Below are 26,605 nucleotides of genomic sequence, written 5' to 3' on the forward strand. Positions count from 1 at the left end.
ACTGTCCAGTAAAAATAGTTTCCTCTATTAAAATAGGCTATATAGTCTGCAATTTATTAGCTCTCCTCCCCCTAAGGGTTTCAGTTATGTGCTGAACCAGCCAACTGAACTGTTATTGGTCTTTTAGAACAAGAAATGATCAGTGGGGACCAGTCGACCTCCACCACAGTGGCTCTGATGCCACATGCACGCATGAGATGTCGCCACTATGGTTATGGAGGGCCTACATTTTTCAACGACCTGCAAAGTTCTCATCAGGGATTTCAACGATTATTTTATGGATATAATAAAAGACAGTGCAAGGTGCGAGAAACTAGATGGTGTGACCCATGCAGGTCATATAATGCCTTGCACAGAATAGATGACTTTCAAAGTCGTACGATCACTTGCCAGTTAACACTACTCAACTCGCTCGGGAGTCTTGAAGTCGTTGTGGTGTGCACACTACGTGATTGAACGGCGACAGGGGGGTCACACACTAGACGATCTGTCACCAGGAGAAATCCCCGAGGAGTCTGTCTGGTCTCCAAACTACATTTTCTCACGAATACACGCGAGAAGTGACACGGGAAATGACGCGGATTTAGAACGTTATTATGTTTTACCTAGAAACTGTCAATAAGTTACTTTGCTTACGCTTGTTAGCACACCAGCTAACGTTAACTTCAGTGAATTGTGTAGCTACAACTTTACAGTTCAAAATCAGGTTTCAAACTGCTGTGCTGTGTGGCTTCTTCTTTTTAGAAAGGTGTGCAGCTCCTCCCCGGGCTTTTCCTCACCCCGTGTCTTGTGCTCTCATTGGCTGTAGCTCGTCGGCGCACCCATTACCAGGCACAACTCTTTTCACACTACAGGATTTGGACTCCCCGACAGGTTCAGATAGCTTGCTAGATATCTGTCGGGGAGTCTTTCACCTTGCTCTTGAGCAGTTCACACATAACGATCAAACGCCGAGCGCCGATTTAGCGCCGATTCGTCCCCGAGCTCCAAAATCCGTGTGGGAGCGGCCGATTGGGCTAAAAATCGTGTAGTTTGAACTTGGCATACGAAGTTAACTTGTTTCTTTTGTTTGTTTAAAACTAAAGAAGTAGCTCATTTCAATAAAATATATGTGTAATCTACAATCCTTGATGATGTTCTGGACCCACACTAATGTGAAGTCAATTTGTGAACACTGGGATGTATTTGATGGGCTAATACAAGTCTTTCTATTGAGGCGCAATTAGAGTTTAAATGCCAGGCTTCATTTTTTGGCAACTTGCCTTTTGGATTGCTGGAGAAGTCTTGTGTAAGGTTTAGCACATCACTGCAGTGCTCTCATTGAAATGCATGGGGGGGCTGCATTTGTTAATGCAATGTTGGTCTCAAAATAGTCTTAGTCAGCCACATGTTGTGTATTGGTGTCTTTCTGGTATTCAAAGGCCTTCCAGGTCATATTTGATCAGATTACTGCAGAAAACCATCAATACATTGGTTGCCTAGTTGCATCTCAACATGTTTGGCTTAGCTAATCTATGAATCCTATGTCCGTCTTATTTGTAACTCATCATTATCCGCTTCTTTGTTGCTAGACTAACACATGAAGGGGAAACAGCCGAACATCGTAGCTGCTTGTTTGTCCATTTTCCATCTTAATTTTTCGGTACAGGTATAGACGTCTTAAATCTGAACTGAGAGTGAAGACAGAAACTTCTTCAGAGAGGCTATTACCATATTCAGATTCACATTGACCTATATTGCTTAATCCTCAATGACTGCTTTCTGTTCTTCTGTGAGTGTGTGTGTGGTAAGCATTTCTTTCTGCTCTGATTTGTAGGTCAGTGTGACAGTGGCTGGTGTTGTCCAGTGTGTTGGTCAGATAGGGCAGTGCCCTGGTCATGCAGGGTGAGTGTGTGTGTAGGTGTGTGGAATGTTCTGCTTGGCATCCGACACAAAGTGACTTCTGTTCATTAAATATTAGGGAGGACCATAGGTTACACTGCCATATTTGGACATCCTACATTTGATACAGGCCAATTTACTTTTAGTTCAAACCATTATTTTTTTTTTTATCCCAGCCATTTGTAAATTATTTCTCATTCATTTTTATACATTTGCTTTTAAATAAGGGTGACACATTTCTGGAAACTTCTAATGTAGGACAGTGACTGTTGACTGCTGGGAACTATGTTCATAGAGTTTTGAGTTAAACCAACCCATTGTTTTAATCCTGAGTCATTACGATCTGCGAACACGGCTCGCAATTTTCAGTAATTTTCCTCTTGTACACAATTCTCATATGAAATCCCAAGTCAGAAATAAATGCCTTCTTTATTGTGTGTATCGACGCCTGACATATCTTCTTCCTCAGTGGCATAGAGCTTCATTGTTGTCCAAAAAAACCCAGAGACACAGTTTGGCAGGTCTACATTTCCTGTTACACCAAGGTGGCCCTTCATCATATCATTTAACATTCTTGTCAGAATTAGCCTGCTATCAGACAGATCTGTCACCTCGTTACACTTCATTTCCACCTTCAGTCTGACATTGCCTCAGTTTTAACCGATTTCCATTGGGGGATGGGATTGGAAAATTAGAAACCAATGTATCTGCCTGAATCGGACGACATCTAAGGTCAACCTTATGCAAAGATACAGAATTGTTTTGTCTGGCCTTTAAAAGTGGGCCTGCCAAACCTTTATATTCACCAACTGGATCGAGATGACTCAACATGTTTGATTGTTCTCGCAAAGTGTGGAGCGGAATAAAGTGAAAATACTTGATTTCGGGCCGTAATGCCCTCTATGTGGCACAACTTGAACAGGGTTAGTCACACCTTGTGTTTCTGATGGGCTTAATTGCTTTTCAACCGAGAAATCGTTTTTTCATGCCAGACGGATCATTTCACCCAATTGGCAAATTCAAAGGTCGGACCTCGGCAATGTCAGAAGTCCTACTGGATTTCAACCTTTCTGCAGAACTTCACGAAAATCTAAAGATCAGTGATGAGAATGTGAACTATTCACACTATTTCTGCTGCTTATTGTGACAATGCTTGAGAGGTTGTGCTGATCACCTTAGGCATAGAAATCAGCAGGCTCACCAAAAAGTGCTGGAGAGTTAAAAGTGGCCATGTGCTGGAAAATGTCCAGTAAGTCTTCGTGCAGACTGGTTACATGTTAACGTGGTATAACGCAAGGTTGTTCTCCATTGCTAGACCCAAACAAAAATAAGAACTAGCCAGATGCCTTTTTTTGGTACAGGAGTTAGGAAGCATTGGTAGAGACGGTAATGGAGTTTACTGGCAATGAGACTGAGTATGGACGTTCTGAATCTGAACAAGATATTGTTCATATAGTCAGTTTTTTGGCAAGTCATTGTGCCTTCCCTTTTGACCTGCAAAGGGACAGCTCATGAAAATTGATGTAACATATTGTATTATTGTGTTTTCGTGCAAAGGACAGAATAACCCCAGAGCCATTTCAAAATCTATTTAATTCATATTTTTTCTAAAGCCCCGCGCAGTATATCTCCCCCTACAACGTTCAGAGTCTCGCAGAGTACGGCCTCTGTTTTTCCCCATTTTATTCAATGTTCACTTTTTCTTCGGTTGCCTTACTTATTTCCACTTTTCTGGTTGAATTTTAATAAAACAAGCAGCACTGCAGATTTGTTATTGATGATGCCTAGTGCTCATGGGGTTTGTCGGTTGCGTAGTGACAGAATATACTGAAGTGTTATTACTCAGGATATAATTCTATCAGAACTAAAACATCTTTGTAATTTGGTGAAAATCTGCCTTTATTTGCAGATTTTGTAAGTCTCTGGAACACTACCCAAAAACCTGACCAAATCTCCTCTTATATGTTTTCATGGTTCCGGGAAACGCTGACTGGATCAAAGGGAAAGATGTGTTTGTGATTTAATCTATATTTGACACAGCTTCAGGGCCTAGTTTATGGTTAAAACAGAAAATAAACAAATACCACATTCAGAAACAGCGCTCTACTTCCCTGTAGGAAACCCCCTCAATTGTCCTGTGGATGACCCTCAGAAAGTAAGGTCATGACCTTTGATTGTGTGTGTGTGTGTGTGTGTGTGTGTGTGTGTGTGTGTGTGTGTGTGTGTGTGTGAGTATGTGTGAAGGTTGGGGGTCAGAGATAGGAGCTTATATTCACCAGTGTCTGGGTGTCACAAAGTCATGAACTCCAGTCTCATGATACAGCAGTCCAATTTTTTCTCACTGAGCTGAACATGTCCTTGGTTAATTCTATATGTACAGTATGTAAAGACTCAGGTATGAAAACTCCTTAATGGTGCTCTCACTATAACCTGACCAAAACTGAATTATTGAGGCCAATCAAATTACAGTATATCACCAGGTATTCATTTTTGAATTTGTGAGAAAGATATGTATGTACTGCTTCTTTTTTTTTAAAGAAATGTTTTTCGACACACTTTTTAGCATATCTGTATCAAACTACTGTGTTATTTATATGTGGACATTATGCTGACAGCTGAAATTGGACAGTATTACTGTATATAATAACTCCCATCTTCTTAAGTCTATCATAGTAGTTTCCAGTAAAGTTATAAAAATTAAGTTAAAGTCAACTATTTGAAACAGTCAATCTTTACTAAATTGGTGGAGCCAATGTCTTCTATTAATTTGATCGAAAATGTATTCAAATACAGATCATCCACTTCATGAAAAAACCTGATTAAAAATGTAGTGATTTCCCCAAAAATATCCACGCTCCCTTAAGAGCCTCCTTTGCTTGACTGTTGACTACATTTTTTGCACTGTGATTTAAGAAGTTGTAATAGCAGTTAATAAGTATGCATTAATAAGAAATGTGCCAAATAAACATTGGTCACATTTAAAAGATTCTAAGGTTTTATTGTCATTTGCACAATAGCTACAGCATAGTTGTGGCAATGAAAATATGAAGTCCCAGACTCCTCCAACAATGCACCATCCAAAAAACCATAAGACATAAATATAAATAGTGGAAGAGAATGGCAGACCAGACACAATGGTGCAAGTGAAATGCCAAAATAAGTAAACTACATACTGTGGGATAACTGTCACATTTAACTTTCTTATGAATTTTACGCCAGACCAGAATGGATTAGACTCAATTCTTTTGTCATTGCACAGAGTAAGAAGACAACAAAATGCGATAAGCATCCAAACAGAAGTGCAGGCAGTGGTAGTGCAGAGTACTGTATAGTATATTATAAGTATACATATGACGGATGTAAAGAAAATATATAAAGTATGAACCTTATTCATTGGTATTAAACAGTAATATGGAATTGAATAAACTATAGTGTAGGTCATATTAAATATTCTGTACAAGATACATCTTTTTGGACCGTTTTAAAAATATAAATAAGTAAATATCACTAATGTGAAAGTCAGTCACTGGGTATCCCGGTGTGTTTGTGTGGGGGAACTACAGGAAACTATAGGACCTGTTTTTGTCTGAAGCAGCCCTGAGTTAGTTAGGGTTAGGGTTAGCGACCCTTTTAAGGCAGTTTTTACAGAAGACCAGCCATTTGAGGGTAGAGACAGTTAGCTGTTGCCGTTTGCTCATGGGCAGCACTGTCCGTCCCTCACAGCCAGAGGGAGAGAGAGAGAAGGGGGGAGAAGGGATGGGACAGTGGGAGGGCAGAGCTGATTTACATGAGAAGAGCTCCTCGGGCCAATGGCCAGACTGGATAGAGGGAATGTCAGGATCCTGCAGGAAGTGACGTGTCGGGTTACACACTCCTCCCTGTTTTCCTCCAGGCGAGAGAGAGAGGGAGATCAAGGGAGAGAGAAGGGGGCGAGCGGGGTGCAAGTAAATGGGCCAAGCAGCAGTCTCATTCTTGCTGTGTGAGATCACGGAGCAGCAGAATGTGTTGGGGTCTGCTCCACTACTGAAAACAAGACTGAACAAGGCAGAAGGAGACACACAGAGGAGGGAGGACTCAGGGAAAGGAAAGGAGGGCGGAGCAGGAGACCTGGAGGACTTTTTGGGATCTTTTGGGATCTACTCTGTGCTGAGGATCGAGTTGGCAAAGTGTCTCACAGGGGCTGAGCTACAGCCCTGCCCCGGAGTTAGCACCGCCGCCTCACTGCAGCAGGGACAAAATGAACTATCTGGTGAGTGTGTGTGACAGGAGCTGAGTCACTGGGAGAAAAAACAAAAAGTCCTGTGCCTTTTATTGGGTGTTTGTCTGGTCCTTCATCCCCCTGTGGCTCAGTATGTGTGTGTGAGTGTTTTAGCAGGACCTGCTATGTCCCAGCTGTGCAGGGACTGAGGTAGGAGGGGGGGGGGGGGGGGGGGGGGGGGGACTGAAGTATGAAGAAAAGGAAAATGTGAAGAGGGGGGAGGATAGGGAAACAAGTTTTTAAAAATCGGCAGATTCCTACCTTTTGTTGGCTCTCAGCGGGGAGTACATGTTTGTGTGTGTGTGCTTGTTTATTGGTGGTAATGGGGTCTGGAGTCAGGACGCATTCAGGACTTTTGCTGTCCTGTAAGGAATGTGCAGAAAAAAGTTGACAAACAATCATCCTGTTTCTAGTGCTTATCTCTTATCATCTTGTTTTTTGTTGAAATAGTTGAAGTAAGTTAAACATTCTGTTGCAAGGAAACTGAAGATATGTACATTCCTATACCATACATAGTTATAAAACATTCAAAATAAGTTCTCAGGAGAGTGTGTGGGACAAATTTTGATTGTATAGAAGGAATTTAGGAAAGGTTTGCGAATCAATTCCCTTAATCCCCTTAAGAGCTTTCCTTTCTGAATCTTAAAGACACAACACACTTGTTTTCTTTTAAATGTTCCTTCTATCAGAATGGGAACACAAAGCACAGGGGCTGCCGTCTGGTTGATGGCAGAACGAAAGAAAGAAAGAAAGAAACGAGAGAGAGAAAGAGAGAGAGAGAGAGAGAGCCATGGTCTGTCTTTTTGCTGACTCAGAGGAAAGTGGGGAGAAATGAAGGTTTTATGGCCAGAGGACGGAGCAATCATTGGGCTGGAAGAGGGAAACATGCTTCAGTAAAACAAGAGCAGGGAGAGAAGGGTTAGAGGGGCAGGACCAGATGATATGTGCGAGTATTGAATATGACTTTGATTTAGTGAAGCAGAATGAGACTGGAGGAATGCAGGAAGAGCATAACGGTTGAGTGAGGAGGGAGATAAAAGTACTTAGAGTGAAGATCGAAAGAAAAAATAAAAGTCCTTCCCTGCTATTGTTTGAAAGCCCCTGCGTCAGTGTTGGCTCACTGCTCATGTCATACCACTGAGTGTGTGTGTGTGTGTGTGTGTGTGTGTGTGTGTGTGTGTGTGTGTGTGTGTGTGTGTGTGTGTGTGTGTGTGTGTTTGGGGTAACTACACAGTCAGGAATGTGGCAGACAGGGAAATACTGTGGAGCAGAGCACTGTGTGTGAAACGAGTAATTACACGCCAGTAATTAGTGTGTAATTAATATAAAATAAGACTCCAGTGTTGTTTCAGAGCTTTCCCATTGACTGCACAACGCAGCCATGTTCTGTCGGCTTATTCTCACTCTTTATTCAGATGAAGTGTTATCTTTGAATTGAAGAGGAAAATAATTGGCTTAAATGTAAACCCAATAAAGCTGGTAATTAATGTAGTTTAATTTGTAGCCTTTGAAATCGACTCTGATAAAAAATATCACTGACTTTGGTTTTTGGCAAAGAAAAGGTGTGTTACATTGCGTTGAGTAGGTTTGTTCTTTTCAGGACCTTAACAGCTACAGTATTTTCATATACACAGTTAATGGACTATGGTGAGGGAAACAATTGTACTTCAAAGGACTTCTACCATAACTATCAAATAAGGACTTGTAGACTGAACGTATCATCAGGACTAGGGCTACATATTTAATCAAAATCTCATCAACATCATGGACTCAAATCCAACTCGTAGTAAGCGTGATATTTGACAAACAGTATTCTAACGACTTAACGTAGCCGGTTGTTGTTGTTGATAACGCAAGTCACTTCAGTGTGATGTCGATGGACATTTTGTCCCACAATGCACAGACAATGTTTACGAAATTCTCTGATGCTGAGGTAGAGATATACTTCTGGTATTGGGTGACTGTCAAAAATGTTAAAAGTTATACTAGCTAGTCAAAATAATACGTTGACACCTTGCTTTGATTTTCGGTTTAAAGGAGTCCTATTCTCCTCATTTTCAGGTTTTCATAATTGTATTTAGTTCCTCTACTGGGACATGTGTCCATGCTTTAATGTTCAAAAAGCTCTTTGTTTTTCTCATACTGCCAGTGCTGCAGCATCTCCTTTCACCCTCCGTCTGAAACCAGAGCCCAGAATTCCCAGGAAGATCTGGTCACTGTAGTTTTTCTTAGATTTTACAGTCAGGAGGAAGTGCTTTTTTTAGGTACTGTTTTCAGCAGCCGAATAATCTATGTTTAGTACTATAGTCAGTGTTTTTGGCAGTACTCTGTATGTAATTAAGGAACTTGTAACCCATAGCTACAGTGTGGCTCACTGTAATGTACTTTATGTAACATGGTTAGATCACTTACACCCACATCACAAACATCATATAGTACCATACTGTCTCTTTACCCGTGTTTTTATTTAGATTTACGCGTGCAGGTCCTTGTTATGCAATGCAATATGAATGTAAAGAAATGAATGACTATCAGTATTGTAAGACCACGTTAGCACTCCCCATGTATTTCTCCTGACTCCCTCACTGAGTCATAGGGGCCTGGCTAACTGCAGGAATTCCATTCTGTCTGTCTGTGTGTGTCTGTGTGTGTGAGATTAACGGCCGACCCCCATCTACCGAGCCACACACATACAGATCCACTGACACCTGAGTAAAAGCATACACACGGCTCTATAGTAAGTGAGTGGAGCAGTGCATCAGCCAATCAGAACAGCTGACTAAGTTTGGCTTTATATTTTCTAATTTAGACACCTGAAACTCTGTTTCCTCCAAGATCCTTACCTGACACTTAGCCCCGGTATGAGCCAAAGTGTTAGTATGTGACTCACGAGTGGGGTTAAGCATCTTGCCCAAGGACACTTTGTCATGTTGGATGAAGGGGATGGGGGTCGGAGCACTTACCTTCTCATAGGTAGACACCCATTTCAACCTTGGGCCACAGCCAATGTACCAGGTATACTTGCACAAACTGGATTTCCTATTTCATCCACATTATTCTAGACATTCTTTCTTGAATTAACTAGCATACGGCAGTTAGCGATCTGCAATCTGACAAGAAGGATATGGGTGAAATCACCCAACATTCCCTGTTTTCCATAACCTCTCCAAAGCAATGATGTTAGAGAAAATGATGTCTGTATCGTCAAGTCAAGTCTTCGCTGTGTCAAATGCCACACGCATTTCACATAAATGCTGCAGTGTCTTTGAGACACATTGAGATTTGAACCAATCCTGAAAGAGAAGGCTTTGTCCTGTCCGGGCCTGACTCACAGCAATGTGGTCATGGACGGCCCATTAGAGAACATGTTCCCATGCTTATCAACATTCTTTCTATACGTAGTCATCTCCCAGAACATGAACAGGCGGGATCAAATGTACTTTATTCATTCATTAATAGCCCAGATTGTTAAATTTTGTTGTACTTCTAATTAGCATGAATAATGTAGTTCATGTTTCCAGCTATGGGTTTGTCTAGATGTGCATTAAAAGCACTGCAGTGGCTCAGTTGTTAGCAACCTGGGACAGGACATCATAAATGTCTTTGAAAAAGCAAACTCATTTCCTGAGGTGTAACAACATATTTTAATGCTCAAAGGTCCTTTTTAATTAATTATTGTGATCTGTTGGGAGTGACTTAAACTAAAGCTATCAAGTGGACTTTTTTGCTTAAATGGGGACTTTTACTTATAACAGAGGATTTTTCTAAATTGAGTATTACTACTCATACTTGACTAAAAGATCGCAGTACTTCCGATACTTTAGTCTTGTAACGATCAAATTCACCTCTTAAATTGACTTATGTCATGACTTATTCACCTTAATCCTAACTTTATGGTATTTTAATGAAGGGATTCTCTTCCACAATGATAGTTAAGGTCATGTATTTAATGTATAAGTGGTGGAAGACACCAAGGGAAAACATTGTTGCTGAAGTATGTGAATGCCCGTATATGTATTCATACCTGTATGTGTTGCCCTTGCTTTCACAGTACAGTGGAGTACAGACAAACAACAAGCTATGAATCACTGGATGTTTTTCCCTGCTGCTCATTGCTGAATCATAGAGTCAACACTGCAGTCTCAGCTAGAGCTTTCTCAACAGATTTATGTGAGTGATCAAAGTGCCACAGTTCACCAGTCTGCAGATTTACGCCTCTGTGGTTGTGAAACTAATTTAACCCATACACCTGGTTGGTTTTTTACTAGCTTTTCTGTAGAGATATATATGCAAAATATTCATGTGATTCATGCGGCTTCATATCTTGGTGGTTTTAAACGTTGTACTCCTGTGTAAAGATGAATGCTCCCATCATAAGTGTGTTTTGAGCAGAGAAATAAAGACTGTAATCCGTGTCACTGACGTACAGCCTCAGTGATCACAGGGTGCGTCCGCCGTCTTTGCTACCTGTGTAAGTGCAGGTTAGTAAAGCCTGTAAACACAGGTGTGTGTGGACACACATACAGATCTGTGTGTTGCACACTCATTTCTCAAGATGTTAGGAAACAATCACAGTCTTTTATACTCTAAATCTTCACCATTCTCTAAGAGGAATGGGTTAACTTGATCATATCAGGCTAACTGAATGAAGAGAAACACAATTCAATCGGATCAAATAGCACCGCAAAATCACACATTAACATTACTTTTAAGGTAATTTAGAGGAATCAATTCTAACTTAGTTACTGGTCCTTTGCATCTTCCCTCCATTTCTTGCTGCTGTGTGCGAAGAGACGCTGCTTTCAACCACACCACTATCTGTGTGTGTGTGTGTGTGTGTGTGTGTGTGTGTGTGTTTGTGTGTGTGTGTGTGTGTGTATGGGTTGTCTGTCAACAGGTTAGGCAGCACTCCAGCCTACCTCTGTGAGCCTCTCCTGTGCTCGGGGCTACACAATCCCTGCTGTTGTTTGTGCAGTTAGTCACAGCCTGCAGGCAAGAATTCTTCAGCGGGGATCATCGCTTGTTAAAGCTGCAGCAGCCTTAACTAGCACTTAGCAGGACACGTGAAGCTGGGGCTGTTTGGACTGGTTGTGTTGTAGCACCGAAAGGTGCAAATAAAGACCCAATACACGTGTGTCTATTTATAACTTGACATATTTATAGTGTGATTAGAAGATAGTCAACACAGGGATGTTTGAAAAGGTTTGCATCCTGAAAGTGGACTAAAGAAAGGAAGGTGTCTTTCTAAGGAACTTTTCCTTCAGAGGAAAAACAAAGAGAATCTACCCAAAGAGGGTTTAAGCACTAGTGACGCCACTAAAAGGACCTCAAACACTTATTGATATTCCTGTCTTTGCACTACAAAGACTAAGGACTTAGCCGATGACAAGATATCCTTACTTTAGTCCCTAGTTTCTTCAAGGTCTTAAGTCCTTGGATCCTATATAGAGTGGTGCAGCGATGGAGCATTTTTAGGCCGACTTGGAAGTTGGCATTGTAAGGTTACCTTCGACAAAAAACAATGGGTTATTCCATTGATTTTGTATTATTGCGAAAAATAACATCTGTGGCCAACACACATTCATGATACCTACAAGTTTTGTTCAGCAGGATAATCTCCACATATTAACACCACTTTTATCATTTTTGAAGGGTCAATGGAATAGGCAGAAGGCTATAAACACACAACATGATAGTCCCCATCGCTAAGCTAAAGGTGACTAATGGTCGGGGTGATGATGTTTACTAGTCTCATTTAGTCACTTGTTCGCGACTTCTGTTTTTATGTTAACAGTGCCGATTGAAACATAAGCAAACTGGATAAAATCTACTCGATGACATTAGACCCATACTGCCCTTTGCGCATGCGTCTGTGCCATGTCTGACTTTACATTTTACCTGGCAACTTTAACACAGCGGATTTATACGAGAAAAAACATTTTGTTCATTTTTAATTTGCTAACACAAAAACAAACACACTAAAATCAGGACATTCTCGTTTCGTCTCAGGGGTGTTGACCATGGACGGTGCAGCCTGAGCATGTCCAGACTTCACTTGCTGGGCTGACGTTGTCTGAATGCATTTGTGTTGCTTGTGTTGAACACAGCAGCAGGACGCATATACACATCTCTAGACATCGAGGTGGAACTGTTCAGAGGTGGGTCAACCTCCATCGGAGAACATCTGCCTGTCATATCTTTTTTGTTTTGAAACATGTTTGACCCAGCGTAGGCAGGAGCAGGAGACATCGTAATGTCATTAGGGTACTTCGTCCCAGCACTCCTCTTCAAGTCAATCATTGTGTGGGCAGGTGGGGGCCCTGGAGGCAGGGGGACCGTCTTGGCATCAGAGTGTCCATAGTAGTAGTCCCTGCTTTGGTGACCCATAGTGGCTGGCTTTTGAAAGCTGCAGCTTCTGCTAAAAGTCAGATAAAGACATGTTTATGTCAAAACATTAGTTAGCACACTTTGTTAAAAGCTATTACTACAACAATCAATCCAGATCTCATCTTTGGGATCTTAAATTTGAAGTTATTGGACTCTAATGCTACACTTACCTGTCAGTTTGATCTCTTCTGTGAGCCCTGATGTTCAGCTGATGGTCATTTGCCTAGAAAAGATTTCCTTTTTGTTAGTTTATTTGTTTATTGATAATAGTTTGGGAGCACATCATTTCACAGTTGTAGTTGTATGTAACACGTTGTGGCCTTGACATAAAATAGCATGGATGTATATGATTTTGTGAATGTGTATGCAGTTTTCAGCTATAAAGCAGAGAAGAGACTTACCATTGTCCCAGCCTTTTTTTGGTATGGGCTGTACCGGATGTCCATGGTTGACTTGGTTCAACAATCTGTATAACATAACATAACATAAAGCACGGTCAGAAAGGTAACACTGTTTAAAGCATTATATTCAAAAAAGTTACATTAAACTTCTCAAACTACAATGTTAAAACAACATTTTTGTTTATGAAAACAGGAAATCCTGAATATTTGAAGATAAGATCCACTAAGACCTACCTCAGTGATATAGTTCACTCGGGATTTCTGGAAATGTCCTCTCTATAAAATGTTGAGAGTGTGATTGTACTTTGCATGTGCTAACGTACAGTACAGCTATTCAGTTGGAATGCAATGAAAAGACTGGCTGCCACCTAACCGAAGATGAGTTTAAAGCCAAGCGCATTCTGGAACTCTTCTGCTATGACAACTTTCTTGTTCCAGAATGTTTGGATTCTGTTCTATTACATATTACTGTCTTTTTTAAAGTAACACGTTTCATTACATTATTAAAGTCTCGAAACTTTAATGCGTTACACTACTTTTGCATTACTTTTGAGTTACTCTTGAGTTACTTTCACCAAAATAACTGCAAAAGTATGGCTAAGCATTTTAAATGCTAAAATGCAGTTTATTGCAGCTGATTATACCTCCAATAAAGGGAGATGTGGTGTAGGAAAACTACTGTGTCGGCCCTTAAGGCTTATAACAACTTATAAAAGGCGCAGTGAAGGCTCATGGTCAATCCAGTATCAATCACCGTCAGAATCACAAAGCCACGAGAGCATGGTTTATGAACTCTTTAGCAAATGTCTTTCTATCTGACAGTACATGCTGAAAATTAAGAAGATATTAAACTCATGCTTGATATTAAACGTATGCTCCGTTTAAGTGGGCTGAATAATATGTGATACCGGTAACATTACGTCTCTGTGTGTTATTAATAACATGTTAGTGGAGCCTCTGCACGGCCCTGTAACCTGCTGTATATGAGCAACAGCGTTAGCTGTGGTGTGCTGTGGTGTTAACGACGATCCTCGGTTGAGTTGAATTCTAGCAGCATAGCAGATTGAGAGAAAGTAAACTGCCGTTGCTTTGGCTTGCCCACACTCGTGTCTTCTGTATTTTTTATTTTCTGTGAGCCTTTAACTCTCTATCTAGCAAAATTGGAATCTGTTTCTGCAGCCCTCTTAACCAATAGTAAACAGGCTACTGAGTATTCTACCTGCACAGTTATTTCTCTGGTGTCAGAATGTCTCGCAATGTTTGTGAATTCTTAAAAACTAAACACCACATCATTTCGGGTTAAATTGTGTTGTAACTGCGTTACTGAAAATTGTAACAGGTATTATATTACCCACATTTCAGAAGTAATGTGTTATATTACTGCGTTACAGCAAAAAGTAATACATTACTGTAACTCAGCTGTTAGCTGTGCTACTCTTGTAACGCGTTACATCCAACACTGTTGAACATTTCTGCCGCTGCACCCTCCCTCTGGAACGCCTGCCTATCCATATCAGACAATCATCCACCCTATCATCCTTACGACTGTTAAGTGTGACTTTTGTAAAGCGTCTTTGTGTGTCTTGAAAGGCATTACATAAATGAAATATATTATCTGCTGTTTTTATGACAAATGGAAACGTCAGATATTCACCAGTGGTATTTATTAACAATTGTGTGTCGTAGAAAACTCTCTTCAGACCTTAGTACAGGCATTTAACCTAAAACATGTTCAGGTAAAAGTGGTAAATTGTTAACTTTTTCCCGGGTGTGAGGACTCCTTCCTGCACTACTCTTTTTTCCATAATCCAGCTCACTAATTTTAACAGAACTAGTAGTTACGGCTTAATATGTTGGAGGACAGTTAGACCTGTTCAGAAGTGTCACACTTGTAGGCGTGCTGGGGGGGCATTTTGTTCTTGAATTACAGGGATAATGACAGACGATGTCTCTGCTGCACACTGTTGTTCACAGGAAAGGATCAAACCCAGCTTACCCCCCCCCCCCACACCAAAGTGAATGTAGGATCGTCAGTTTTGAGAAATTACAACTTCAGAACTTAGAACTTCAGAATACATGATAGCACTGTGAGACTGACTTCAGCAGACTGCTCCTTTAAGGTTCATGTACCGTTTAAGTTCTTAGGCTTCATGTCCTTATTAGCATAGTTTCCAAAATGTGAAATTCACAGCACCGAACGCTTACATTCAATCTAAATTTAGTTCATTTTACACTCCAGGTCCTCACTGAAACCAAATATAACACATAGTTTTGCACATCGCTGCTCTCACATGTCAGCGAGTATTCTTGGATTGTGTGATGGATGAGTAATACACAGCTCCGTCTCCATGCACTCTGTAAACGTCAGAGTCCTGCAGCTGGAGGAATCTTTCTGCTGGTTAACAAATCAGCCTCGCACACAACTGTTTTTGAAGAACAGTCTGACGTGCCAGGTCAGGAAAAGAGGGAGGGGGTGACTGAAGGAGAAAGACGTGGAGGTTGGGAGAGAGAATCAAAAGAAGGAAGAAATGAAAAGAGGACTGCTTTGCTTTATTTCTTTGTTTCTCATCTTTATCCTGAAAATGTGTGCGTGTGTGTGTGTGTGTGTGTGTGTGTGTGTGTGTGTGTGTGTGTGTGTGTGTGTGTGTGTGTGTGTGTGTGTGTGTGTGTGTGTGTGTGTGTGTGTGTGTGTGTGTGTGTGTGTGTGGCGTGACACCTCTGGAATGTGGGGTAATAGGAGAGTTGTGTGTTTGTATGTGGAGGCTCAGGAATGCTGTAGTGAGTGGGACTGTGTGTGTGTGTGTGTGTGTGTGTGTGTGTGTATGTGTGTGTGTGTGTGTGTGTGTGTGTGTGTGTGTGTGTGTGACACAGGCCCAGGCTTGCTTCAGCTATTGCAGCGAAGCAGAAACACATAAACACACACACTCGCACACACACACACACACACCACACACACACACACACACACACACACACACACACCTCAGCTTTACAATGCTACACACCTTTGTGCACAAAGTACTAAATAAAACTCCAGTAATCAGTGGACCTTTATATTCATATTTCTTTATCACTCAACAAATCCAAACAAAGCAGAAAACCTTACCAGAAAATATTATGACTTCATTACCTGCGGGTGTTTCACCTTTTTATTTTATTTGCATAATATTTATGTAACTTACATTGCCTGTGCTCACTGAATACCTCAGTGGTGGTTCTGATACCCAGGGATGGAACATTTTACAGAAAGAATATGGGCTGTATTAATGATGCTCAAATTATGTGGATTATTCGCCTTGAATAAAAAGCAGAAGGGATATTTGGGATATTTCCTTAAACATTAGATAGCTTCAGCTGAAACTAATACAGTACATAAAACGATGTTTTACTGTCAGGCCGAGGGAAGCAGTTTATTTTAAACACTGTAAAGCTACACTGCATTTATTCATAATAGTCTTTAGTTTATTGTATATTTATATTCCATGTAAACATTTCTCTTTATTTTATTTTATATATTTCCATTCTTCTCTTAAAACTTATTTCCTTACACTGTGTTTAGGTTTGCACCGCTATGCACCAAAAACAATTCCTCTTATTTGTGAACCTGATTGGCAAAAAACCCAATTCTGATTCTAAATGTGAAACTATTTCATAATGAGATTTAAACAGTCAACAATTTGGATATTCAGATCAGTGTTTAACTCAAATACAAATGTCAAACAGTGTCTGGTTTCAGATTCTACAATGTGAGAATGTGCCACTTTCCTTTCCTTTAATACAATTTGAAATTGAAAATATTTGAGATTGGTTTTCTTAAAAACCATCAGTAAAACACTTTTCTTTAAAAGCATGAAATCATACCCCAATGCTCACGTGATTGGCTGAAAATGAAGGAGGCATTCTGATTGGTTGCAGGCAGTTAGCTGATGAATTTCTATCTGAAGCAACAGATCAGTGACTTCTACATTACTAACACCTTTAGAATACATTTATTTGTTGATTTCTGTTACAATTATTTTAAATAAAATATAGATTTGCATAAGTGAAATATTTTTAGTTTCACTGATTTTCTTGACATTTATTTACAATAATAACTGCGTTTGAACATGTTTGGGACTGACCCCATGGACATATAAGTAGATTGCATTGGAAACACATGCACATGCTCTTCTGTCATGTGAAGTCTAATCCTGAAAAACAACAACACATTTGGTACCGCCATTACAATCTCACACACACACACACACACACACACACACACACACACACACACACACACACACACACACACACACACACACACACACACACACACACACACACACTCAGGTTTGTCCTGTTGGCTGTGAGCTGTGGGATTTCTCGCACACCACGTGGTTCCTAATGACTGTTTTCTATATGTGTGGTGAGACAGAATGTGTTTGTCTTGTCCTTGTCCCTTGTTACTCTGGAGGAGCCGCTCCTGACTGTACATGCACTGTAGGAATATGTTTACCTTCTGATGAAACGAGTGGTGCAGGAATGAGTCCTAGAACCCAGCAATGAGTTAGCTTTTTACCACTACTGTTTTCCCTGATCTCGAATTCAATGTTTTTTTGAGAAGGTTATCTCTAGATGCCATAAATAAGGTCTGTGGTTTACACAAACTTAGAAGATTTCTTGTTTTGTTTCACGACATAAGACACATCAATAAATGTTCAACAGGTGAACGTCTGAAGCTTCTATGTGTCTATCAAGCTGAGGTGGCTAACAAGTATTTAAGAGAGACTACTAAACGCCTCACACCGAACATTAGCCGCCTTTAGCTTGACATGAAGACATTCAACCATGATTTAGCTTGATTATAGCCTAACGTTAGCTTTTTATTTCTGGCGATTGCAAAAAAGTGGTGTTATTTGTGGAGATTATCCTTTCTGGACAAAACATGTAAGTGTCATAAACGTGTTTGTCGAAGACCCTTTTTCCGCAAAGTTATGAAGTCCAATGGAAAAATCCCATTACTTTTTTCTCTAAGGACCCTTGACATGCTAACCTCCAACGGCTAACATCTCACAGAGGTGGAGCAGAGTAAGCAGCCCAACATAGAGGTGTTGTAATGAATCTGTACAATCATTATAATTAGTTGGCTGTTTGAAAAAATGTGCTCCTTTTCTAGTCCCGCTTTGCTGTGCCCAGCTCTATAGCTCAGCCAGATCAGTGCAGGCTGCAGGGAGCTGTTAGACGTACTGCTGGAGAGCTGGAGATGATGGACAGAGCCGATAAAAACAATCAGAGAGAAGAAACAGAAACAGCAGAAATAAATTGTCTGTGCTGCAGAGATGGCAGGGGGGACAACGTGAAGGAAAGAAAGACAGACAGGGGGGAGTGCCACAAAGGGCCTTTTACTGTTTTTCTTTGTGCATTGTGATGAAAGGGCACACACACAAACACACACACACACACACACACACACACACACAAGCACACACACAGTAAAACACATAAAACCTCTAGTGGCAGGCTAGTATTTGTCCCCAGGGGTCAAATAGGAGGCAAGAGACAAAAGAACATTAAGCCACACACACACACACACACACACACACACACACACACACACACACACACACACACACACACACACACACACACAGACACACACACACACACACACACACACACACACACACACACACACACACACACACACACACACACACACACACACACACACACACACACTCACAGATGAGTGACCTGTCTACTGAGCCCGCTGCACCAGCTGTTCACATTACTTTCTCCTCACTGGACACCTCTAGCTGTTTCTTCCATTTTCTTGGCTCTACTTTGTAGCAGTTGCATTTGCTAGATATTCTAAAAAAAATCAATAATTGACACAAAAAAAATCAAGACACTGTATTTCTGTAGTCTTGATAGTAAAATCCTGTGTAAAGTATCAGTCTAAAGATGGCTTATGCATCTCATTCAGTTTAATAACAAAACAAAGTGCAATATTAATAGCGATTCAACTGCGATTACTTCCTTCATTCATTGATTCATTCATTCGTTCATTGTTGAGTCTTTAAATGATAGCTATTTCTTAGAGCCCAAGGTCATTCTCAAATGTGTTGTCTGTGTGAAAGATGATGTCAATGATCTTCCACACAGCAGTCTTGTAAATGTGCAAAGTGATACATGTTGGAATATTTCCAGTATTGTAAATCTTCCAAAAGTGTTTCACTTACACTTCAGGTATACAATAACTTTGTATGAATCACGTAACTCTTTCCAGTCAGCAAGTTATACGGATAATTACATATTGAAATGAATGGCTGGTCAACAGCAATGTTCTAAAATTAGCTGTTGTTATAGCAGGAAGCTCGATGGAAAGTGTGTGTGCTTGATTAGGGGTAGCTCATTTCAGTTCTTAACAATATTATAAGAGATATTTGTTACATTTCTCTTGGACATAAAGTTCATGTGTCTTGTTAGTTGCAACCAAAACTGCTGCATTATAAGCGTCACATTTCAATAACTAAATCAGTTGTAGGGCTGAAAAATTAATCAAAATTGTATTTAAATAGCAATATGGAATAAGCACTATATTTGGGAAGGCAAAATATGTGAAAATATCATCCTTTTTTTTAAATTGTGGTGATGTAGAGAAGGCCCAGCCTAAAAACAACAAACATTCTTCACAAATGAAACCGAGATCCGTTTAACATATTGCTTTTATGGAAATGTGAATGGTTTTAAAAAATATATATCCTTCAATGTATTATATCGCAATTGCAATGTTTTTCCCAAATCGTAAAGCCCTAATCAGTTGATCAAAGTATGCACTTTTTAAAAATCTAAAGTTACATGTTTTTATTTAAACACACTGTATATTATATTTGCAACAAAGCACCAAAAATGTAATTAATGAAGCCTTTCCCATCAGATGTTCAGTTCTCTGAGTAAACTCCTGAGAGGAGGAGTGTACGCCCTTTAAAGCCTATGTTTGTCCATCCTCTTTCATCCTCCATCATCTCCCTGACGACACGACGCCATTGAAGTTCTGGCGTCGCTCTGCCGCAGCCGGTTGTCTCGGTGACGGTCGTTGTGGTAACGAGACATTGTTGGGGCCTCATTCTGCTGGGACTTATCCCCAGAGGTCTGGCTAATGTGATTAGCTCCCACTGTGCTCTCATTTCTCCACACTCCCAGCCCGCCGCTGTTGAGTGCTCGTACAAGTGTCTACTTGATGGCTTTCTCACGCTGAATAGCAGACAAGGATGTTTGGTGGCCATGGCTATGCTGAGCTGATTGGGCTTTTCAAAGCTTAATTAATGTCTACTGCCAGAATGCAGTACGTTTTATAATGCGGCAGAAACCTCAGCACGGGTACATGGGTCCGTCAAGCGCTTGTCTCCAGAGCCATGTTTAAAGTAGAAGAAATCAACTTTCTTGCAGCTGTTTGCCGATGGATAATATCACTGTGTCCTCCAGGTTTTCATTGGTGAGAATATTGGACCTGTTATAAAATGGATCCTTTGAAAGCAAGCTAAACCCAACTTTCTTTAATACAAAGAACCTAAAAAAAGACCAATCTTAAAGAGACCTTTGGAACAGTTCTAGCTGTACCGGGTCAGGTCCTAGATTCAGGAATCTAGTGTATCCTAATGTATACCTAATCACAATCTAATCCTTAAGCCAAAGAAAGTCAAAGACCCTAGCTTTGCGGTACGTCTTATAGGCAATTGTCTTCAAGTATTGTAAGATAGATGCCTAAAGAGAAAACTGCATGAATCTCAAGTAGTTATTTTTTAGGAACCTACTGTAAGAGCAACCAGTCATTTGGTGCTGATGCTCATGTAAAACAGGACAGAAAGGGTTATGGTTCAGAGTCCAACAGAAATGTATCCTTGTCATGTAATTCTATACCTCAAACAGTGTTCAGCTCATCACTATATGGTATTTTAGAAACTAAAATGTCTTGGATCATGAATCCAGTTTTACAATAAAAACATTGCATTTTAGCTAACCCTTTTTTCCAAAGTGACTTACATAGACTTCAATAACGTAGACATGCCATGCATTACCAATCATTGGGGTTCAGTATATTGCCCAAGGACACTTTGTCAAGTTTGACTACAGTGGCTGGAGATGAAGCTTCTGAACCTCTGATTGGTAGGTGCCCATTTACCCTCAGCCATACAGCCGCCATGTTTGATGGAGAATCTGTTGGTATGTAGTAGTGGTTGGACTGCTATAGGAAATGAATTGTTTTTGCCAGAAGACTATAATGTTTCCATGTAGCTCATGAAGTTCAGTCATTCGGGTGAGGATTTTGTCAGTAAACCTAGAAATATGCAGCAAGTGTAGACATGTACTGCACAGCTGAGCACTCTCTGTCCTCTGCCTTCTACCTCTCCTTTACTCAAACCATCATTCCTAACGTCACCTCTGACCGCTCTGCCGCAGGGCAACTGCTAAAGAAGCAGAAGTAGACATTTTGTTCCTGGGTGTTGTTTATCTGTTCAATGTTGGTGCCAATACAGTTTTATCTAGAAAGTATGTTTTCCATATATACAGCCGCGGAAAAAATTAGAGACCACTTTAGCATTATCATTTTCTGTTGTTTTATTATTTATAGTTTTGTCTTTGAGTTCAATTATTATTCTTTTTTTTAAATTGTATTCTATAAACTACTGAAAACATCTCTCTGTGTTGGAATTGAACACACACTGGAATGGCTGCCATACATGTAGAGATCAAGATTTAAGAAACTTTTGCAGTGGTCTCTTTATTTTTTCCAGAGCTGTATGTTCAGTTTTATCTTCCATGTGTCATAATAACAGTGGTTGCTAACAAGTGACTAAGTGAGACTAAACATCATCAAACCAGACATTAGCCACGTTTAGCTTAGTGGTGGGAAAAAAGTAATGCTAGCGTTTTGTAATTCGTTTAGACACAGTAGCGTTTTACTTCTATATAAATTGTGTTTATATGTGGAGATCCTATGACCTTTGAAATCATTTTATTTTTTTGTATTTTATATTTCTATATTTCTGGGAGAACACTTCATCCGACCAGAAATTCACTAATTAAGTAAAAAAATGTCAATGCATGTCGATGCAATTTCTCAATTAGGGAAAGTTGGATTGAATCATTAATAACAATGTCTTAAAAACCTATAAAAAGTGTCTGCAGGAGGAGTCAGCAACCATACATTTTTGGAAAAACATCTGCAATCAATTCTGCGAGTTAGCCTAGTCAAACTACACATTAGCATCCATTAGCTAGGTAGTCAGAGTAACCAATCATTGGATAATTTTAGCCTTTGAGACTTTTCAAAATATATAACTCCGTGATTGAGATCTGTAAAGCTCACACAGCTTCAGTGTAGCACTGTCAGCTGGCACCCACACCTGGCACTGGTCATGAAATAAATGACTTAAATAAAAAAAATGATCCTTAATAACTTAATTTCATCTCCATTTTCTTATGTAGAAACAGGGTTCAATACAAACAAATAGTTTAATACTTTGTAAATTACTTATACCGTGCACTTTTTAAAACATGTGTAATCAACAGGATTCAGTCTCGTCCCTTTGCATGGCAGCTTTATTTGGGGAGACACTAACTTCATTCTAAAAGTTGGGCTGATCTCTGATTGGACGAACTCGACTGGGAAAGACAAAGAGATGGAAATAGAGAGAGCATGAGAAGCTATTCAGGGTGAGTGTAGGACCTCGGGGTCCAATCACTGACTCATGTGTGAATCATCCTCAGTGCACTTCCTGTTCCTCTGGACTGGACTTTGATAGGGGATTTCTGTGTGTGTGTGTGTGTGTGTGTGTGTGTGTGTGTGTGTGTGTGTGTGTGTGTGTGTGTGTGTGTGTGTGTGTGTGTGTGTGTGTGTGTGTGTGTGTGTGAGATCCTCAGTAACTGTGTATATTTTTCTGTAGCGTTGAACAGGCACTCGCACAGAGCCAGCTGGTTGGCAGTGTGTGTGGAGTGTGTGCACAAACAGTACCCACGTACGACATCTGGAGAAACCCAGAGAGAGAATAACACAGAGGAAGAGATAAGGCCGTCTTTCTGACATTAGGAAATTGCATTTTCAAGATGAATATTTCTAAAAATATATCCAACTTAGACACGTACCATTAAAAATAGGTTATGCTTCATGCAGACGATGGGTAACCACTATTAACCAGCAACAGTGAAATGAAAGAGTAAGTAAAGAGAAGGCCGTCTCTGACACTGGATTAAAGTGTGTGTTGGTGTGTGTGGTACCTTTAGCCACAGCCACCTGTTATGTTTCCGTGTCCTGACACACTGCAGCAGAGTGGAGTCCGATGCAGGTCAGATCTAACAAGACTCTCATGCTGTTAGCTTGTCTTTTATCCAGTGCCCCCCCTCTCAAATGTAGAAATAAGGTTGCCTTTGAGCTGTTGGAGCTATTTAATGATTTTTTATATTTATTGGCTATTAATTAGATAATTTGACTAACTTTTATGCTAGCATGGGTTTAAGGTTTTAATTGGTGGTTTTTTTCTAGTTTTTTTAAAGGGCAAGATAGAAGGCAGAAAGCCATTGTTCTTTGTTTTTCTTCATGGTAGAAAACATACAAAATGAAGTAAAAACAGTGGAGAAAAAAAGCCTGGATCATGGACTTTATCCCTGCGTAAGATTTTGCTCCCTGGCGCCTCGATAGAAATTAGATTTTTAGTTTTTTTGGTTTGAGAACAAATACCTTCTACAATATCATAAGGCAATGTGTTGGACAGCAATCTCATGGGTATATGTTCTCTGCAAAGGATGTGCTGTTTTTTCGACGAGCATAAAACTCTTGGTTCAGGGTATTATACTGCAAAACTTCTGCCTCTGCTATAACTTATACATGTTCTGGATAACTTCCCAAAGCAAAGCGATTGTTGAATGCACCAAAGTTTGAAATTAGTAGTTTCCAATCACGGTTACAACACAAGGGGGTGGGACTCACAGTCACACATCAGTGTTAATCACCTGGGGGATTATGTTGTTAACTCGCATTCTCTATACTTTGTTAAACTCATCACAGAGCGCTCTTTACATGCAGCTCAGCACAACAGTTAATCTCAGATCCAACATGCACTAACGCAGCCAAAGCACATCTCAGATCAACCTGCCAACAGAAAGGAGGACACTTCATTGTTGCATGGACTGTGCTACCTCACAGAAACGAGTTAGAGATGCTTCAATATGCTTCATTAGGATGAATCTGTTTGTCAGTTATGCAAAGAGAAATTCCAAATCACATCCAGAATCTGTGACATTGCAAATGTTGTTCATCTCAAACGTCTATTATAGAGTGGTGCAGGAACAAGTCCTAAAACCCCGAAGTGAGTTAGCATTTTACCACTTCCGGTTCCTTCTTCGTAGGATTTTGGAAAATAGCTCGAAATAAGGTCTATGGTTGACACAAATTTAAGAGACAGATCACGTTTTGTTCTACCACACAGTGTTGTGCCAGTTCACAGCTTTTCTGAACTAGTTCAAGTTCAGTTCATACATGCTCAAAGTGAACAGTTCACGTTCAAAGTTCACAATTTTAATTCTGAACTAGTTCAAAGTTCAGTTCATTTCACTTTTTTCGTGAGATATTCAAATAAATACTTTTTTTCACACTACGAGCTAGAAATCACTATACGTTCTTTGAAACTGTTCATTGTAGACATTTGCTCATAACACTGCTATTGTGGGTTTCTTAACAGGTGCTGAAACTTGTAGCAATACAGACAAGATAGACCAGTTCTATACTTAGTGCAATGAAATCTACTAGCATTCAATTAAATAAAGAATATATAATATGAAATATGAATATATTATTTGATATATATGATATTATATATACCTATGTGTGTGTATGAAATGAGCAAAACTCTTGAATTGCATTCACACTGGATGGATGTTTTAATTCAATGTGCCGTTTCAAATTCGAGAAGGACGTTGTCGATGTCCTAACTTGTTTTTGCTGCGCAGGTGGACACATCTTACACAGGAAGGAAAGAGTTTTGCCGTCGGGGTCTTGGTTTGCAAGAGTGTAAAATTGTTTTAAATGTTCGTGAGGAGAATCGGAGTCCATCTCCGTGCCATCACTTCCACTAGCCATCTTGTTTTGGTTTTTTTTAAATCGCAGCGCTTTCTCTCACTCTCGTCATTGGTCTCTGTATCTCTCTATCTCTCTCTCTCGAGCCTCCAGCCCTCCGCGCTCTCGGCGTTGCTATGCCTAAGCCGCTCTGCTGCAATTCATCATGGGTAACGTCGTGCGGAAGCCAGTACGTTTCAACTATTCAACTCAACTATTCTCAGCCGGACACTACGTTGCCCGCAATGCATTGCGCATACAGTGCCAAAACTATCTCTGCGTTGATACATGATTTAAGCGGCACCTACAGGAGGGAGGAACTTTCTCTCTCGTTGCGTTTCAAAAGAGAAAACAGATGTCACTCAGTTTTCAATGGAAAACAAATGCCAACGTTCATTTATAGTGATGTCTGCCGTTCATGACACATAATGTGAACTAATTCACGTTCAAGTTCTTTATTGAAAAATGTGTTGCGTTCAGTTCAACGTTCACGAAAAAATGAGCGTGTTCAATGAACGCGTTCTTTTGAACTCGTTCATGCACAACACTGCTACCACATTAAATACATCACTGGAGATTTTTGAAGAGTTTACGTGTCTGATAAACAATGGTTGTTAACAACTGGCAGAATAGGACTACAGAAGTTGTCGAGGACTTCATTACGCCGAACACGTAAACACTCTCGCTAAATTTGTTGCAAACTCCTAAAACAAACGCTTCAACTTGTACAATCAATCTGTATCGTTGAAAGGATCTTAAGTTGGCGTGACGTTGAAGTCGTGCGACCCTGGTGTACTCGTCTGTAGTTCCTTTATAGCGTAACATTAGCATTTTGCTTCTGGCGATCTGATTTATGATTTGGAAATTATAAAAGTAGGGTAGGCATGTGGAGATTATCCGGCTGAAAAAATTGTGCATTTATCAAACAGGTTTGTTTATCACAGATCTTATTTTTTACAATATTCCAAAATCTTATGGAGAAATTGCATTGCTGTTTTGTCGAGGGAACACATGCAGCTTACTGCCGGGTCGGCCTACAAAAAAAAGTCATCCCTGCGCCACTCTATTCTGGACCACGATTGGCTCCACACTGAGATTAAAGATGAGTGAAGTGAAGTCCACAGTGAAGCTGTGCAGCTGTGGAACAGGAGGCAATGCATTTTGACTACAGGTCAGGAAAGTTTATGACAACAAATACAGAGAAAAGACGAGTATCTAGGAAATAATTTTAATGACAAACTTACTGAATACCACATCATTTTAGAATGTCTGGCATTTACTTGGTTCCTTTAAAGAGGGGATTCTCCACGCCTCTTAACACAACTGGTAAATGAACTTGATGAGGTGAGTAAATTAGAGTCGAGTGTCTCTTTCTGTCTCGTTCCCAGCCCCCTGTGAAGCCCTGAACAGGCCTTCAGTGCAGCGAAAGAAAAGGCTGACTATAAATCTTGGAGCCAATTATATGGCCTCATTTAGATGGGCATTTCTGTGTGTGTGTGTGTGTGTGTGTGTGTGTGTGTGTGTGTGTGTGTGTGTATGTGTGTGTGTAGAGCTGGCATTGGGCCAGTACAGGCTGTACTAGTC

The 26,605-nt window shown here is 40.3% G+C and overlaps 1 protein-coding gene across 1 annotated transcript in view; it reads left to right on the forward strand.

Moving 5' to 3' along the window:
- Positions 1-5,762: 5,762 nt before the first annotated feature.
- Positions 5,763-26,605, forward strand: part of bcar1 (BCAR1 scaffold protein, Cas family member) — a 51,666-nt gene continuing 30,823 nt past the window's right edge. Inside the window, 1 exon segment of the mRNA XM_063910067.1 lies at positions 5,763-6,130. Within this exon segment, the coding sequence (XP_063766137.1) occupies positions 6,119-6,130 (12 nt within the window). The 5' untranslated portion in view covers positions 5,763-6,118.

This window comes from Eleginops maclovinus, chromosome 2, assembly GCF_036324505.1.
Source record: "Eleginops maclovinus isolate JMC-PN-2008 ecotype Puerto Natales chromosome 2, JC_Emac_rtc_rv5, whole genome shotgun sequence".
NCBI classification, from domain to species: Eukaryota; Metazoa; Chordata; class Actinopteri; order Perciformes; family Eleginopidae; genus Eleginops; species Eleginops maclovinus.